Source organism: Egretta garzetta, unplaced genomic scaffold, assembly GCF_000687185.1.
Source record: "Egretta garzetta isolate BGI_Z169 unplaced genomic scaffold, ASM68718v1 scaffold713, whole genome shotgun sequence".
Taxonomy (NCBI): Eukaryota; Metazoa; Chordata; class Aves; order Pelecaniformes; family Ardeidae; genus Egretta; species Egretta garzetta.
Genome location: NW_009259104.1, coordinates 673,212 through 687,812, shown reverse-complemented (window position 1 = coordinate 687,812; position 14,601 = coordinate 673,212). Strand labels below are relative to the sequence as shown.

General features: G+C 35.9%; 1 protein-coding gene across 1 annotated transcript in view; it reads right to left on the bottom strand.

Annotated features, from left to right (window-relative positions):
• Positions 1 to 14,601, bottom strand: part of BBS9 (Bardet-Biedl syndrome 9) — a 241,649-nt gene that overhangs the window by 61,450 nt on the left and 165,598 nt on the right. The window contains exon 21 of the mRNA XM_035890841.1: positions 13,637 to 13,859. Within this exon, the coding sequence (XP_035746734.1) occupies positions 13,637 to 13,859 (223 nt within the window). The remainder of the gene's footprint in view (positions 1 to 13,636; positions 13,860 to 14,601) is intronic.

The following is a 14,601-nucleotide window of genomic DNA, read 5'->3' as shown; positions in this document are numbered from 1 at the left end:
CAGACCTTATTCTGAAATGTTCTCCACAAATTCCTATATGTAATTCAAGCATCCATTTATCTCTAAGCTGCTTTCAAGAATGACACCAGCAATTATTTTTGCATAAAACTCCCTCAGTTTTGACTGAAAAGTTTATTTGAAAAAAGTGCTAGAAGAAACACGTGCTTATCAGTACTCTGATACAGTTTTAAGATAATCATGAAAGATTTCTCAGTGCAGCTATAAAACTTAATATAGTTCAGCACCACATAACTTACATAAAAAAGGTTGTTCATAATATTTATTACCCTCTAGTTGCACTATTTCTGTTCAGCCATCCATTTGAATTGAGGCATCCTTCATCATCTACATACATCAGACCTTCTCTTTGATCTCTACTGGTAAATTTAAAGGCTGAGTAAATGTTCTTTGAAACACACAGTGTAGCACAGCTGCTTATTGTTACATAGAGACAGTAGGTCATTAAAATTGAAATTCGATTAATACAGAGGAACGTCCCCCTAATCATACCCCAACTTTGAAGTAATACCCCTTTCAGTGATATCTCTAATTTACAGTTAACTAGTTTTCTTCAAGTGGAATCACAGTCAAGCTTTGGTTAAGGTCAGAATTAATAAAGTGCATCTTTCATCAAAAGACAGAGAGCTATTGGCAACGCACCCCTGCTGTGGTATTTGCACTTATAATACACAGCAAACACCCAACAGATATGCAGCCTACCACGTTAATCACATCAAACTATCAAGACTGCAGTTTTTTAGCAGTTTGCTGGAAGTTTTTATAATCCTATGAACAAGTACTTTAGCATTATTTACTTAACTATGTGTTATTTTATTAGTGCTTTAGCAACATTCTAATTAGCAGAGGGTGAGCTAAATCTTTGCCTCAAAGCGTAACTGAATCAAAACAAAACCTTTGGGGTTCAAGTTTATGTAGTTTTTCACATTTGCTTGCCCCCTTATCATCACTGTGGTTCAGCCAGTGACACAATTCGAAAAAAAAAACCCAAACTATTTCAAAGAATTTTCAAATCTGCCAGTGTCATCATGTTTGATTTAATTACATTTTCCAACTCAAATACCAGATCAAAGCATTAGAGATGGGTGAATCTGAATAAACATGGGGCTAGGGAAACATAAATTTATGGACCTTCACTTACCATATGAACACTAGCTGAACTATCCATACCAGTTTCATGAGTAGACTGACAGCCGAATGCTCACAAGAAGTAGAACAGTCATAAACATGATTGGTCTTCCAAAATGCTCTCAATTCTTTAAAAATTAAGAAAAAAAATATCTGCAAGTTCAATACTGATGATGCATAACTTTGTAACACTGTTAGGAATTCAGATTCAGGAAGATGTCACCTTTTTTCTCCCTAAGAAAAAAGCCAGCAAGACCATGAGATGGCAATTCACAAGGTAGCTACTAAAAAGCTTTACTGCAGACAGATCTGCATCCTATCTGAGCTGGAGGTGATCACTCAGAAAAACAAAAAAATAAGGGGGGGGGGGGAATTGAGAGAGATTCAACACCTCATTGACTGCCATCCATAACCCGACATGCTACCTTAAAATGCCACTATTTTAATATCAGGCTGATATGCAAGGGTATGAACTATGCTTGCTGAGGCACAGGCCATGCCCCATGCTCTCTAAAACCCATCCTGTCCAATCACATCTACCTCCAAGTCCGGTGATCCAACCACCCAGAGGCCGTGAAAACCACCCCGCATCGCCAGATGGATCTGGCTGTATAATACGTTCCCCGAAGTGCAAGAGCGCTTTCTCAAATTGCTGCAGTTAACCTCGGGGAATTATTCTTTAATTGCTGTATAGTTTTCCATTGTAGCAAAAAAAAAAAAAAAAAAAAAAAAATTATTAGGACAGACATCCCTGGCTCTCTGAAACTCAGAACCCAAGAAAATTTTAGCTAAACTTAGTAAGATTGCCATTTTAAGCTTTGTTATCATGTAGTTATGCATTTTAAAAATAATCTTCTAGCATAGAATTTGTCATGCTTAGACTAAGACTCAAGGCAATTTTTGCTTCAAATGTTAAAGCCAGTCTTTTACCTACTGAAGTTATAAGACCTTTAAAAACTACTTTTTTGTTTTTTGCTTCAAAAAAACCTTTGGGAACTTTTCTGTGTGCAACTCAAAACCAGCTGTACGTTGCAAGTAAAAACTTTCCAAGTGCCTGGCTCTCTGCAGATTTTTGGCAAATCTATTTGAAAAATTGAAAACTGGGGGCCTGAGCCAAAGCTTACTGAAGTCTATGGAAAAACTCCCATAGATTTCATCAGGATTTGGATTAGGCCCTAAAAAAGTCTGAAGTAATTGAAAAATCAGTTCTGCATGTACAAAATATGAAATTTTCACTAGGTTTAGATTTATTAGGCTCCTTCATAATAACGCAGAATAGCAAATACATTGTAAGTGGTGTTAGTGATATACATACAGTTTTGCACTGTTAATTCACCAGAGTTCCACACTCGTACATGTTACTTACATTGCCTACATAATAAAAATGATGAAATCAATCCCACATACACAAACAGCTTTACTTCATTTTAAGAAGACCTGAATATCAATAAAAAACATTAATACCATCATTGTTATTTTAATTTTTTCTTTTAATTGAGGACCAAACAAAATATGGAGTAACTGTTTCCCTTCAAAAGCTGTAAGCCAAATTCAGTGATAACAAAAAGAAAAATCATGCTAATAACTATCTCATTCTGGGCATACTTGCTCAGAACAGTTTAGAATAGTGCAACACTAACAATTTCAGCTAAGATGCATCTAATTTATGGCAGCATAAAAGAAGAGTTGGGTTTACTCAAACTAAATGTGCCAGAAAACAAAGAATAGTAGCAAATGCAAAACAAATGGGTTGTGGTACCTGAAGTAACGGCCACAACATCTCCTGATGTGTAAACAGTTGCATCTCTGCTGACTAAAGGATGCTACTTCCAGTCAGAATAAACTGAATAAGCCATTAACCTTGACATATTCTGGCTTGAGCCATATATCACATTAAAAGAAATATAATAAATTTAAAAGAAATGTTGCACACACATATTTTTAAAAAAGGAAAAAAGGAAAGGCTCCCAAAGAACCTGTGTTCAGCATTTAAAAGAGGAGGGGTGACCTGGAAATTATTTTCCACCACACGACTCCCCCTTCATTCCTCTGCAATATCTCTCCCCCAGTATGTTTTTGTGGATGGATATGCTTTGTCATGGTTGCACTCAGGAAAAGTAGACAATCACTGCAATTTTGTGCTGGTCTTGATAGGGACTGGGAAGAAAAAGTAATGTCATCTAAACTGCAGAGTTAATTATGATCTTCAAATGCCTACAGCTCATGTACGAGTACCAAGGCACTCAATCATACAGGTTGTCCTTGAAACATCACAGAAAACCAAAACTTAAAGGAACTAAGGGAAACCTGTTAAGTGGAAATCCAAAGTATGACTGGACATACAAGACTGATTCCCTGTTAGTAAGCACATCTTAAATAAAAGGATTATGCTACATTATTAAAGTTTGGGTTTATTTAAAAATAGATTACATTATTTGTTACAGCCTCTTAAAATATCTAGGTTTTACCTTTGCTTTTTTACTTGCTACTAGTGACTCTTCTAAAATGGAAGGTCAGAGGCTGTACACTTTTCCATAGTTTTGAACAATTAGCTTATTAGTCCAGATTTTGGAAGTTTATTTCTGGTTGTGGTCTCTCAAGGACTCAAACAATAAAGAAAATAAAGCCCAGTGACAGGCACGATCATTAGGGGAAATTCTTTCAACTGACAATTATTTTCACCAAAAGCTTACCTCAACATTATGAATCATTTGTGACCACTTATACTTAAGTAGGGCATATTAAAGTTTAATGGATTTCAATATTTCAATGCAAAGTGTCAGTAATAGGATTGTACACACCAAGGCACTAATGTGTTGATCCTAACTGTACTTAGATGAGGCAAGTTGGAATTGCAGTGCTGCCAACTAAATTTCATAGTACAACAAATGAATGAATCCCAAATCTCAAGTGGGATTTCTTTTTTATTCATTATGCATGACATATTCCTCTTTAAATTATTAATTTTTTTTAAAATGTTATTGCTTTAGCCTTCTTAACCTTTGTACTCCTTCACTCTGTGGTTTTTGCCAGCTGTAATATCAATTGAGAAGGGAAGATTTTCCCAACAACATAATAAAAACCTTTTCACAACGCTGCACACAAATAGGTCTTGTTACCCCTCCATCTTATTTTGTTCCTTTTCACAATACTGGAATCTTGGAATGTCCTGAAAAAAAAAAATATATGTACTTTCTAGCAGTGCCTTCCTTTCAATTAAAAAAAAAAATTCCAATGCTTTACCATTGTTTATGTAATCACTGAAAACTAACCAGTTGGAGAACTATTATTTGAGTCCATCAGAGTGATGAAATTTGACTGAATTCATTAAAGACCACCTCAGATTTTCTTCCTCACTCTCTTCCCACGTCAGATATTCAGATTTCCATTTCAAAATGTCTTCACCTGAACCACGCAGAATGATCTAAGAACAGGCCACAAGGCAAGCTGGTGCACCACAATCAGGCAAGCTGGCGCACCACAATCTATTGATCTGTAACCTGTGTTTTAACAGTAAAACATCTAAAACCAACTGTATGTAGGAACTACAACACAAGACTACAATTTGAATTCTATTTATACACAGGTGTTACTGGCTCATGGTATGACCTTGGGAAACTCACTTAACTTCTGTATAAATCAATTTTCCTTTCCACAGAAATAAATAACCTAAGTTACTAAAACAACGGAAATAAAAGTTTTAAAGAGTGAAGAAAACTACAATGGAAAGAAGTTACGAAGAGTAAAGGTTCACATCAGAGAGCCAAACAATCAATGTTTCTGGCTCCACCAAGCTGTTCTTAAGATTTTCTTGAGCAACCACAAAACCTTGTTGCTGTAAGCACTCCCAAAATTCTCCCTAAAGATTTGCTACTCCCCTTCCTTTTCATTAAATCAGCTTTATGGGGCAAGGGACATATTTTAGTCTCCAAAATAGAACCCAAATAATTGGTTTAAAATGTCTGACATACTACTATTTGCTTATTTCTAGGCTTTTACATTGAAATAGAACTGTTCATCATGAACAGCTGATAAATTTCTGCAGACATATTTTAAACATGGAGAACTAGAAGTCACATTAAAGTTGCACCACTGTATCATGTTCCATAATATACCGTATCATGTCTCATTATTAGCTGGCATGACACAATGTAACAGGAGTATGTGACAATGCCAGGGGCCGTAAGAGTTATGGCAACTTCTTTGTTCTTATTATCATTCTTATGTGATTATCATCTGCAATTAGATGGAGAGAAGAAAGATATGTTTAAACTGGCTCAATAGCTCAGCCGTGCAGAGCTGCACAAATTGGATACAGAAGTACACAATGATCACGCTTTTTATGGATTTAGTCTCCATTCCGCCTTTGTCAAACCTTGTGAAAATCTCATCGCCTGATAGATCCACAGGATTTTCTCTGCAGTTACTGCTTTGGGCCACCCGGATTGACAGCTACCAGGAAAAAGGTCTTCCTACCCTTTTATTGCTCTAGTGATAGAGCTACTTGCTCCAACTATCATGGTGAAGGAACTGTGCGTATAGTTGCATGGACATCAAAGGGCACAGTTTGGAGAAGGAAACCAACAAAGCGTAATGCAAAGAGGAGAAATGCAAAAAAATAAAAGAAGAAAAAGAAAAACCAAACACATCAGAGCCATAGTGGTAGCCTTACCAGAAGGAAGAACTACAGAGAGAAGATAAAAGTACACATTTTACCAAGTTTTTGTTTGCCTTGAGGCAGTAAGAAAAGTATGGGAAGTTTGAAAAAAACCTGATACAGTGATGATAAATCTATTTTGGTTTCAATGCGAGTAGTACACAACTTCCCACAGAGAAACGTTTATCTGGGTATAGGAACCCCAGTTTCTAAAGGCAAGAGAAAAAAACATACTTGTTAAAACGCAAACATACATTAACTTTCGAATCAGATAAACCTGCCCTGAGCACTTAAGAAAATGAAGGTTAATGAATGTGATACTTTAGTGCTTCATAGCTATACTTTATATATATATAAAAAATAAATTTAGCCAGCAAATGTAAGAAAACTCTTATCTCTCTGTTTAAATGCAGAATTCAGTGGTTTATATATCAACTCATATATTAAAAAAAAAAAAAAATACTTTTTCACTCTTAGTAAACACCCTGCTTCCAGGGGGAATCAGTCTTTCAAGGTACTTTATTGATAAACCCATATGATTTTAAGGAAGTTAGAAAAGATAACTTTGAGTTTTTATTGCAACACTTAAAGGGAGTTAATGTCAATTTCATATTTAAGGGCCTGAGCCAACAAATCCATAGGAATCAATTGGCATGCAGTGCTTTATAAACGTGCTTTAAAAGCCTCTGGATACCTTTAAGAAAGAAAGTGCTCAGCAAACTGATTTGCAGTAAGAAATAGGGGCTTTCAGTATGGTTTAGATTCCTGAGATCATAGATACTTACCGATGTCCTCTAGACACTTTTGTAAATGGTACTGTCTCATGAAATAGCAGAAACAAGTGAGGAACGGTCTGAAAAAGATGGGTACACTGCTGAATCTAATTTGGTCAATGACAGCTTCCACTAACCTCAGTGTACTGCCAGTTCCATCAATCAGTACCACCCAATCTTCAGGTGTACAAAATCCTTGCAGGTACTTCCTGCAAGCTTTGCAAAGAAAACTCTACTTTCACTTTTCCTTACATATATTTAATAAGCATTGTTAAAAAGCTTTATGAATATCCAATATATTTAAACTAAAATAAGAAAAAAATATCTAAAAGCATTATTTTAAGGGTTGCAAAAGGGAAAAAAGTAGTTTAGTATTTTATTGCTACAGAAAACATAGGGAAAGTATCTTAGGTGAGAATCACACTTCATGATGGATCGTAGTCTTCTGCGGAGATAAACACTGGATTTGTGTCACATCTATGCACCAGCATGGAGGGCTATACAAAGCTGTCAATGCACCATGATCTCAGGCTCACACTACTTAAGTTACAGGAAACTTTTTCGAACTGTAATCCATCAGCCTCCAGTGATTTTGAGAATATCTGCTGGTAGTTCAAAAGCATTGTCTGACCTTCAGTGCTAACTTCTGTGCCCTCTTCAGGCTGCTAAATTACTTTTGAATAATTTTAAACGATATGATTCTAACTTCTCCAGGCAAAAAATTACTGTGGTTGCTACTGAGATAACATTACCATGACAGATGGGAGACTGGAATCTGTGTGAGTGAAAATGGCAGGCACTACATTTCTCAAGATGTTCTGTGTTAAAGTTCACACTATTAAGTTTGAAAATACCTGAGTTATACTGCTCATTTCTTTCCCCTAATAACCAATGAAGAATTGATAATTAACAGTGTAAGAGAGGAATTTGCAACAAAAATCCTATTTTTTTTCAGATCAAACAATTATAGTCTTTCTTTATAGTACACTCTCTGTATACTCAAAGAACTTTGCAGCAATGTTTGTGTCTAATATATATATAAAACAATATTGCTCTTCCAGGAACTCAAATCCACATGTTTTTTCAATTAGTCCTGATATTCTCCTCAAGTTTAGTAGTATGTAAACAGAGATTTCCTTAAGGAATATGACACATTCTGTTGCATCCTGGTTTTCCAGCTAAGAACACAGCCTCAAAACGGGCGATACGCACTCACAGATATCACTACAGGATTTTGAGAAGAGGCTTTTATAAGTTTACACAAGAAAAAAAAAAACAACTGGAAAAACTTTTGTCTTCCAAAGCATGACTTGAATACATTCTGGATGCATATATATATATACACACTTAATGTAGTAAAGAACATTGTCTTTAAAGTTAGCATTTACCTATTCATAACCTGAATGATAGAATCATGATTATACAAAACAGAATTACAATCAACTTGATAAATTAAAAAAGCTAAGAAGACAAAGTGTCAAGTCAAATATATACTACCATGCTTAGGGAAGTAACACCATATGTATGAATACAGAATGTGAAACATCCGGTTAGGCAACAAATGTGTAGGAAAGGGTCTGGAGATTGAGATGGAGCAGAGTATAGCAGGGTACACTCCCTGCGATAGATAAAAGGAAAAGCATTCCATCTTGGAAAACAAATGGTAAGAATTGAAAATCACTGACAGAGATAATTTAGTCAGAATTAGTATGAAAGAAAAAGTTACTGAAGGGATATACTAAAAATCTTCAAATCTTTAAACATTACAAAGAACATTATTAATTGCCACCTCCATCTTCAATATCACAATAAACCAGTTTGATTTGCAGGAAAGACATGATGTATCGAATATTAGAAAAACCTTCCTACAAGGACATTAAGCTAGCATAAAAGCTATCACAAGATATTGTTCAACGTTGTCCAAGGTGTTTAAGATACATGAACCCCATCACAACAGAGGAGAAAACTAGATGGGCAGTTGGCTTGACTTCTAGCTCTACTTTTATATAAATCTTAAATATTACACTGTCACAAAACTATTTGCAAATCCTATTTCCTGGATGCCAAATAATCCTGCTTTTCCTTATAAACTTCAGAACTGAAAGTTCTGAAGATTCAGTTGACCTGAGGAGACAACAGTCTTTGGCATTCCACAGATTTCAGTGATGCCAATACTCAGTAACTGATTTTCAGGTTAAATAGTAGTTTCCCTACTGCTCCAGTTATATTCAACTATGTAAGTAAATCATGCTAAAGCACAATACAAAGATCTCCTAACCAAACAAAAAGAGAAAAAAAAAAATCATTGAAGTCCAGTTAAAAAACAAACAAACAAACCCCCCCCCAACCCCCAAAAAGGAGTAGTAGAAAATTAAAGTCCTAATATAAAAATAAAAATCCTTGCTTGAACAAAGCGTTGACCGGATACAGGTGCCATTTGCACACCAGTAACTGCCACAGGAAAACAGGATCTCATTCTGGCCAGAAAGCAGCCAAGATACCCAACATACAGGTTAGGCAATACTTTGAATAGTATCTGCCAATCAATCGGACTGACACCTAAACAAGTCTCCAAACAGCCACAGCTGACACCGCTTAAGGTTTTCAAAGCAATCCTGCAAAACACACAGATGTTGTAAGAAATCTTTAAAAGCTACAGAATTAATTCACTGCAGGTAATCAAGATTTATGCTATAAATTCTCACACCCATTAAGCTCCATACATGACAACTGGGGTGGTCTACAGCACCTTTCCCCAGCACTTCCCTGGCACTGACCCACACTTTGGGTTGGCACCATTCCCTAAGCCCCTCACCGTTCTTCTCATTCAACCATTTACACATTGCCAAAGGCAACACAGTACATGATATAGCCTGATGTCGCTTACAGTTATAAGCGTATTTAGACAATGTTTCTGATTAACTTTTAATCATCCTTATAAGAACATTTTACATACTGGAAAACTATCGTGTCCCTCCTCAACCTTTTCCTCCTTCTTCCCTCGGAAGAAAGAAAAAGCAAAATTGTTTCAATAATTTATCATTTTTGTGCTCTTCTCTGAATTCCATTCATCTAAGTTTTTCTTAAATTGTGTTACCCTGTAATTTCAACCAAATCTTTCTCATGAAAAAGAAAGAAATAAACGTATCTCCTCATTAAAGTCATATGACTACATCCCAAATTTGGAATTTGCCTTTAACAGGATCATATTGCTGACCTATTCAGCTGCTGGTCCACCAAACTCCCCAGGAGTCTCTCCTACAGCAACAGTGCTTAAGAAATTATTTCTCAATATTTAGTTTGTCTGATTCTTATTTGCTAGAATCCTTTGCACTTATCTCAAGTGAACATTATCTTACTGACTTCAGATCCTTCCTCTAATTTATCAAGATCAGAGTTACTGCTCTTTCAATGTGCTTGAAACTACTGCTAGCTTGTTGCAAACCCACAATTTTAATATTCATGCTCCATATTCCATCACTGAAGCCATTAAAGAAAATAATGAACAAAACCAGACCCAGCAGAGGCCATGGCATACCTCTAACATATACTCTTGGATTAACTACAAATGCTGACAACTATTTTCTGAAGGCATCTTTCAAATAGTTGCACACTTAAAGATAATCATCAGCTTTTCAATGTAGCTTCAGGCAGTTTCTCTCTATTTCAGGGTACACCATCTCAAACATATTAAATATAGCTTCTAGAAATCCAGCTTACTGTTATAGATCTGCAATGCCAGAAGGGTCCTAGGCACTTTTAAGCAAATTTTAAAAAGCTGGTTGCTATAGAAAAAGGCATTTCCACCATAAAGAAAAAGAATGGTCTTCAGGAAAAGTGGCGTTGAACAAGATCCTCAAGCTAATGACAGCTACGCTACTGAACAATTACAGGACCCTCTTTGGCTTGGCTTAAATATCCTTAAGAACTTCCCCCTCCATCAACACCCAATATTTAACCATAAATTCTTGGACAAAAATTCAGTTCTCACCATCTCCCCCTTCAGGTACAGTTCTACCTCATTCGCCTCTACCTATTCTTGTTCTCTCCTTTAAGGACTGGGAGAAGGAGTTCCTCTATTTTATAGGCATTATCAAAGAGATCTTTACTCAACAGCATACAGCTATTTTGTATACTGTTTTCCCTTTGAAGACATCATTCTCAATTTCTTCCTAGTGTAGACTGAACTGGTATTTTTAGTTGGAATCAAGAGTGAGGCAAATTATCCCCACTAACTGCACTGTTTTCACACTGAGGAGTGGTCTCAGACACGTGAACTTGTTTCTTTTCAGTGAATCTCACCAGGCAGATGAATCCCAGGAACGCACCTAAAGCACTCCAATTGCTAATGGAGGATCAGTACATCCGACAGGAACAGCGTTAGCTCAACCCCCCCCTGAAACACATAGATGGTAGAAGTCATGTTGCTAGCCAAAATTACTTCCCCCTGGCAGATCTGCTTCTAATGGACCATGCTACTTGCCAACATAGAAATAGCCACAGAAAACCCAAACAGGTGACAAGACAAACATGCTTAAAAAGCCTCAGTGAAATCTTTATTCTCCCAAGAAAGCCTGCAGTTTTCTCCAGTCTGTCCAAAGACAAACACCCAGTTTCAAAGCATCCAGCACATCCTGCTAGAGAGTAACTACTTAAATGCTATGCTATTCTAAGCATTTGGCAGAAGTATTTCTCTCTAATCAGCCTGCCTCATAAATGAAGATGAAATTTCCTATTTTTAAGCTCTTCCGTACTTTTCCAAAAACCATATTCTCTCAACAGTTAATGAGTAAATGCCTGGATGTACAGACCCTTTTATCAAGGCTTCAGGCTGAACTCTTAGTGAAAATAAGAAGGTCATATTAGGGTTTATGATTTCTTTAAATGATACCTTTTTGTGAGACTCTGAAGTGTTAGCCCAATTAGCTCATAGTTATTACCTAATTAAAGGTGCTTTGATATTCAAAAGGACTACACACTAGAGTCAGCAATTTTGAAAGTAAAATAATTTTGGAATCTGTATTTGGATTACAGATTTTAATTCTTTTTAATGTAAATAATGGCCAAAGGGCATTTCCAGTATAGCTAAAACAGTTTGCGTTGGGTGGGACATTGCTATACCAGGTCTCAACCAGCTCCTCACAGGTACTTAATTTTTCACTAGTCGTGAAACAGGAATCCTGGTCCCACATATCACCAATACATGGCCAACAGCCCACAGTCAAATATCTTAGGTTTTGCTTGTAATGTACTTCTTCCTTGTATTATTTTTATTTGAGAGGTAGTATAACTGTCTACCTGTACCACAACAGTAAAAATTACTCTGGTGCACATCACTCGTACATTCTTGGTGTTATATTGGCCTCATGTAATAGAAAACAGTGGGTTTAACATTTTTTTAAATTTTAGTCTTTACATATGCAACATGAAGAGCATGACCAGACTGCTTTCCCAAGGTCCTTCATCAAGAGCAAGATTTCTTCTCATTTATTTACAATTTTTTAAAAACTTTACTCTTTTCCTAAGAGAATTAATCATTACCAAATTGAATAGTCCCCTGAGCTCAGTAACACTAGTCAATTGAACAGGCAGAAGTGAATTTCCCTATTAAATCAATTCACCTTATTAGCTTAGGAGGAAAAAGATGAACTGCAGTGATTTACACCTTTTCAAAACACCTATATAATCTTTTCAAAGTTCAACAAATGAAATACCCTTAACACCTATTTTAGTCTTGCAAAGGAATACTAACAAAAATTTGTAAGACTAATTTCACACTTATTTTGGCTCACTTCTTCACTTCACATGATGATCAGTCCACTTCAGATATTGGCATAATGTAACACTGAGGAAAAATTATATATATATAGTTTCTACCACTGCACAGTCTGCAGCTGTTTTACTGAATTGTTTAAAGTAGCACATGCAAAAGAGGGCTGTACATAGTAATAGCAAGGACTTCCAAGTTGCTGAAACATTACACAGGCCATTCAGATTACATTAAACAGGAATAAAATTATTCTTTGTGATGTAAGAAAACAAAATACATAAAATCAAGACACTGCCCTAACACAACTCCAAACTTGATCAAAAACAACACCCATGAAGACAAAATAATAAACTCCCAATTTTAAGCACAAAGTGTGCATACAACACATACTTTTCCAACGACCATAGTGATATTATGTGGTCTAGGAGACTATGAAGCTGAGTGAACATCCAACCCAAACCCACAGCAAAAAGCTGGGAAAAAAAAATTTTCCAAGTCAGCAGGAGTATGTGATGTTTATTAAGAGTACCTGGCTCACTAGAGAAAAAAGGCAGGAAGAAAATGTCTTGCAATAGTACAAAGATGCTGGGCTTCAGACTCTACAGAAACAGTGGGAGCAAAGCCACACCTTTACAAAAAAGCATAATTATAGAAAAGGCCATGAATAAAATTTCTTTTGAAAAAAAATCATAATCCCATGACATTCATTTAAATCACTGTGCAACACTGAAATCTTCTCTACATTCCTTTTCCAAATGAGAAATATTATTCAACACCTACTTTAACTAGTTGCATCTTTAATTTCATGCTTTCTGTGAAATATCACCCAGTGAACTAGTATTTTCTAAAGTTGCAGATTTTTTTATTCGGTGTTATCACTACTTCATAAAAATTAGTCATATGCCACAAGGCTAGTAATGCAACCGTAATAATTTCTCTACCAAGAAATTAGGACTTTTCACTCCTCACTTTGTTAGAAATGCACACATACATACATTCCATTGAAAAGCGCAAAGAAATAAATGATGAGGCTTTTAAGGCATAAAGATGACCATGTGGGGTTCATTTGCTGCATTACTGTGCATATGCTGTAAGAGCAGCAGTAAGTGATCAAACTGAGATAAAATTTAGATTTAAAATTATCTTATTACCTAACTCATTCTACTAGTCAGCCACACAGGCAGCATTTGATTTACACAACAAACTGCTAACACAATCAAATGTGCATAATTTTTAATTTTAATGTACAAATACATCTTTTGAATTATGAACATACACTTCATGTCTCACCTGGCATGACAGCAGCTTGCTGAGTGGCTGAGTCTGTACTTAAGGAAAGGCGACCACCTTTGGCCAATCTATCACAGAAGAGGGTGATGTTCTTCTTCAGTCTGCTAGTATCTTTGGGCATGCACAACTGGCTGCTGAGACTCAGGGCCTGTTCCTTAGAGCTCTTTGACAAACAAGTTCTTAACAAGTAAGAAACGGCAGCATCCACAGTTTCTTCCCAACCCTGGATTAAAGAAAAGGAAATTAAATACAATTAGGTAAATGAGGTGTAATATGATATAGCATATTAAAAACAAAGTAACAAATGAAAGACTAAGAATTTTCAAATTATTCCAATATATAAAATATAGTTTGGGGATTAATGAATGTCTTGAACACCCAGTTCTTCAGCTTATACAAGCAAAAATTTCCCCAGCAAGCCTGAAAAAACCAAACTTGTCCCATTATTGACAGAGAAATACAATATCAATAATAACATAACATAATAATAATAATAATAATAATAATAATAATAATAATACATGGAAAGTATGGGATATAACAGTTAAATTCAGTAGCTGTATTAATAATTGAAAGCCAGAAGTTCCTGGAGGCAACATTTAGAATTAAGAACAGAATTGAGATGTAAATGCAAACATAATATGTAGGGGAGATATATATATATATATGTATATATTCAGGATATATGCTGAAGATATGTCAAGGACAGGAAAAAAAAAGGTATCCAATTTCATGTTCTTTGGAATCACTAAGATTCTGACAGTATGCCAACAGCACAGAATACCATGACTGCAATGCAAGCTGCAGATATTCAGTATCAATACATCACAGAATCACAGAATCGCAAGGGTTGGAAGGGACCTCGGGAGATCATCTAGTCCAACCCCCCTGCTAGAGCAGGCTCTCCTAGAGCAATCTACACAGGACTTCATCCAGGCGGGCTTTGAATATCTCCAGAGAAGGAG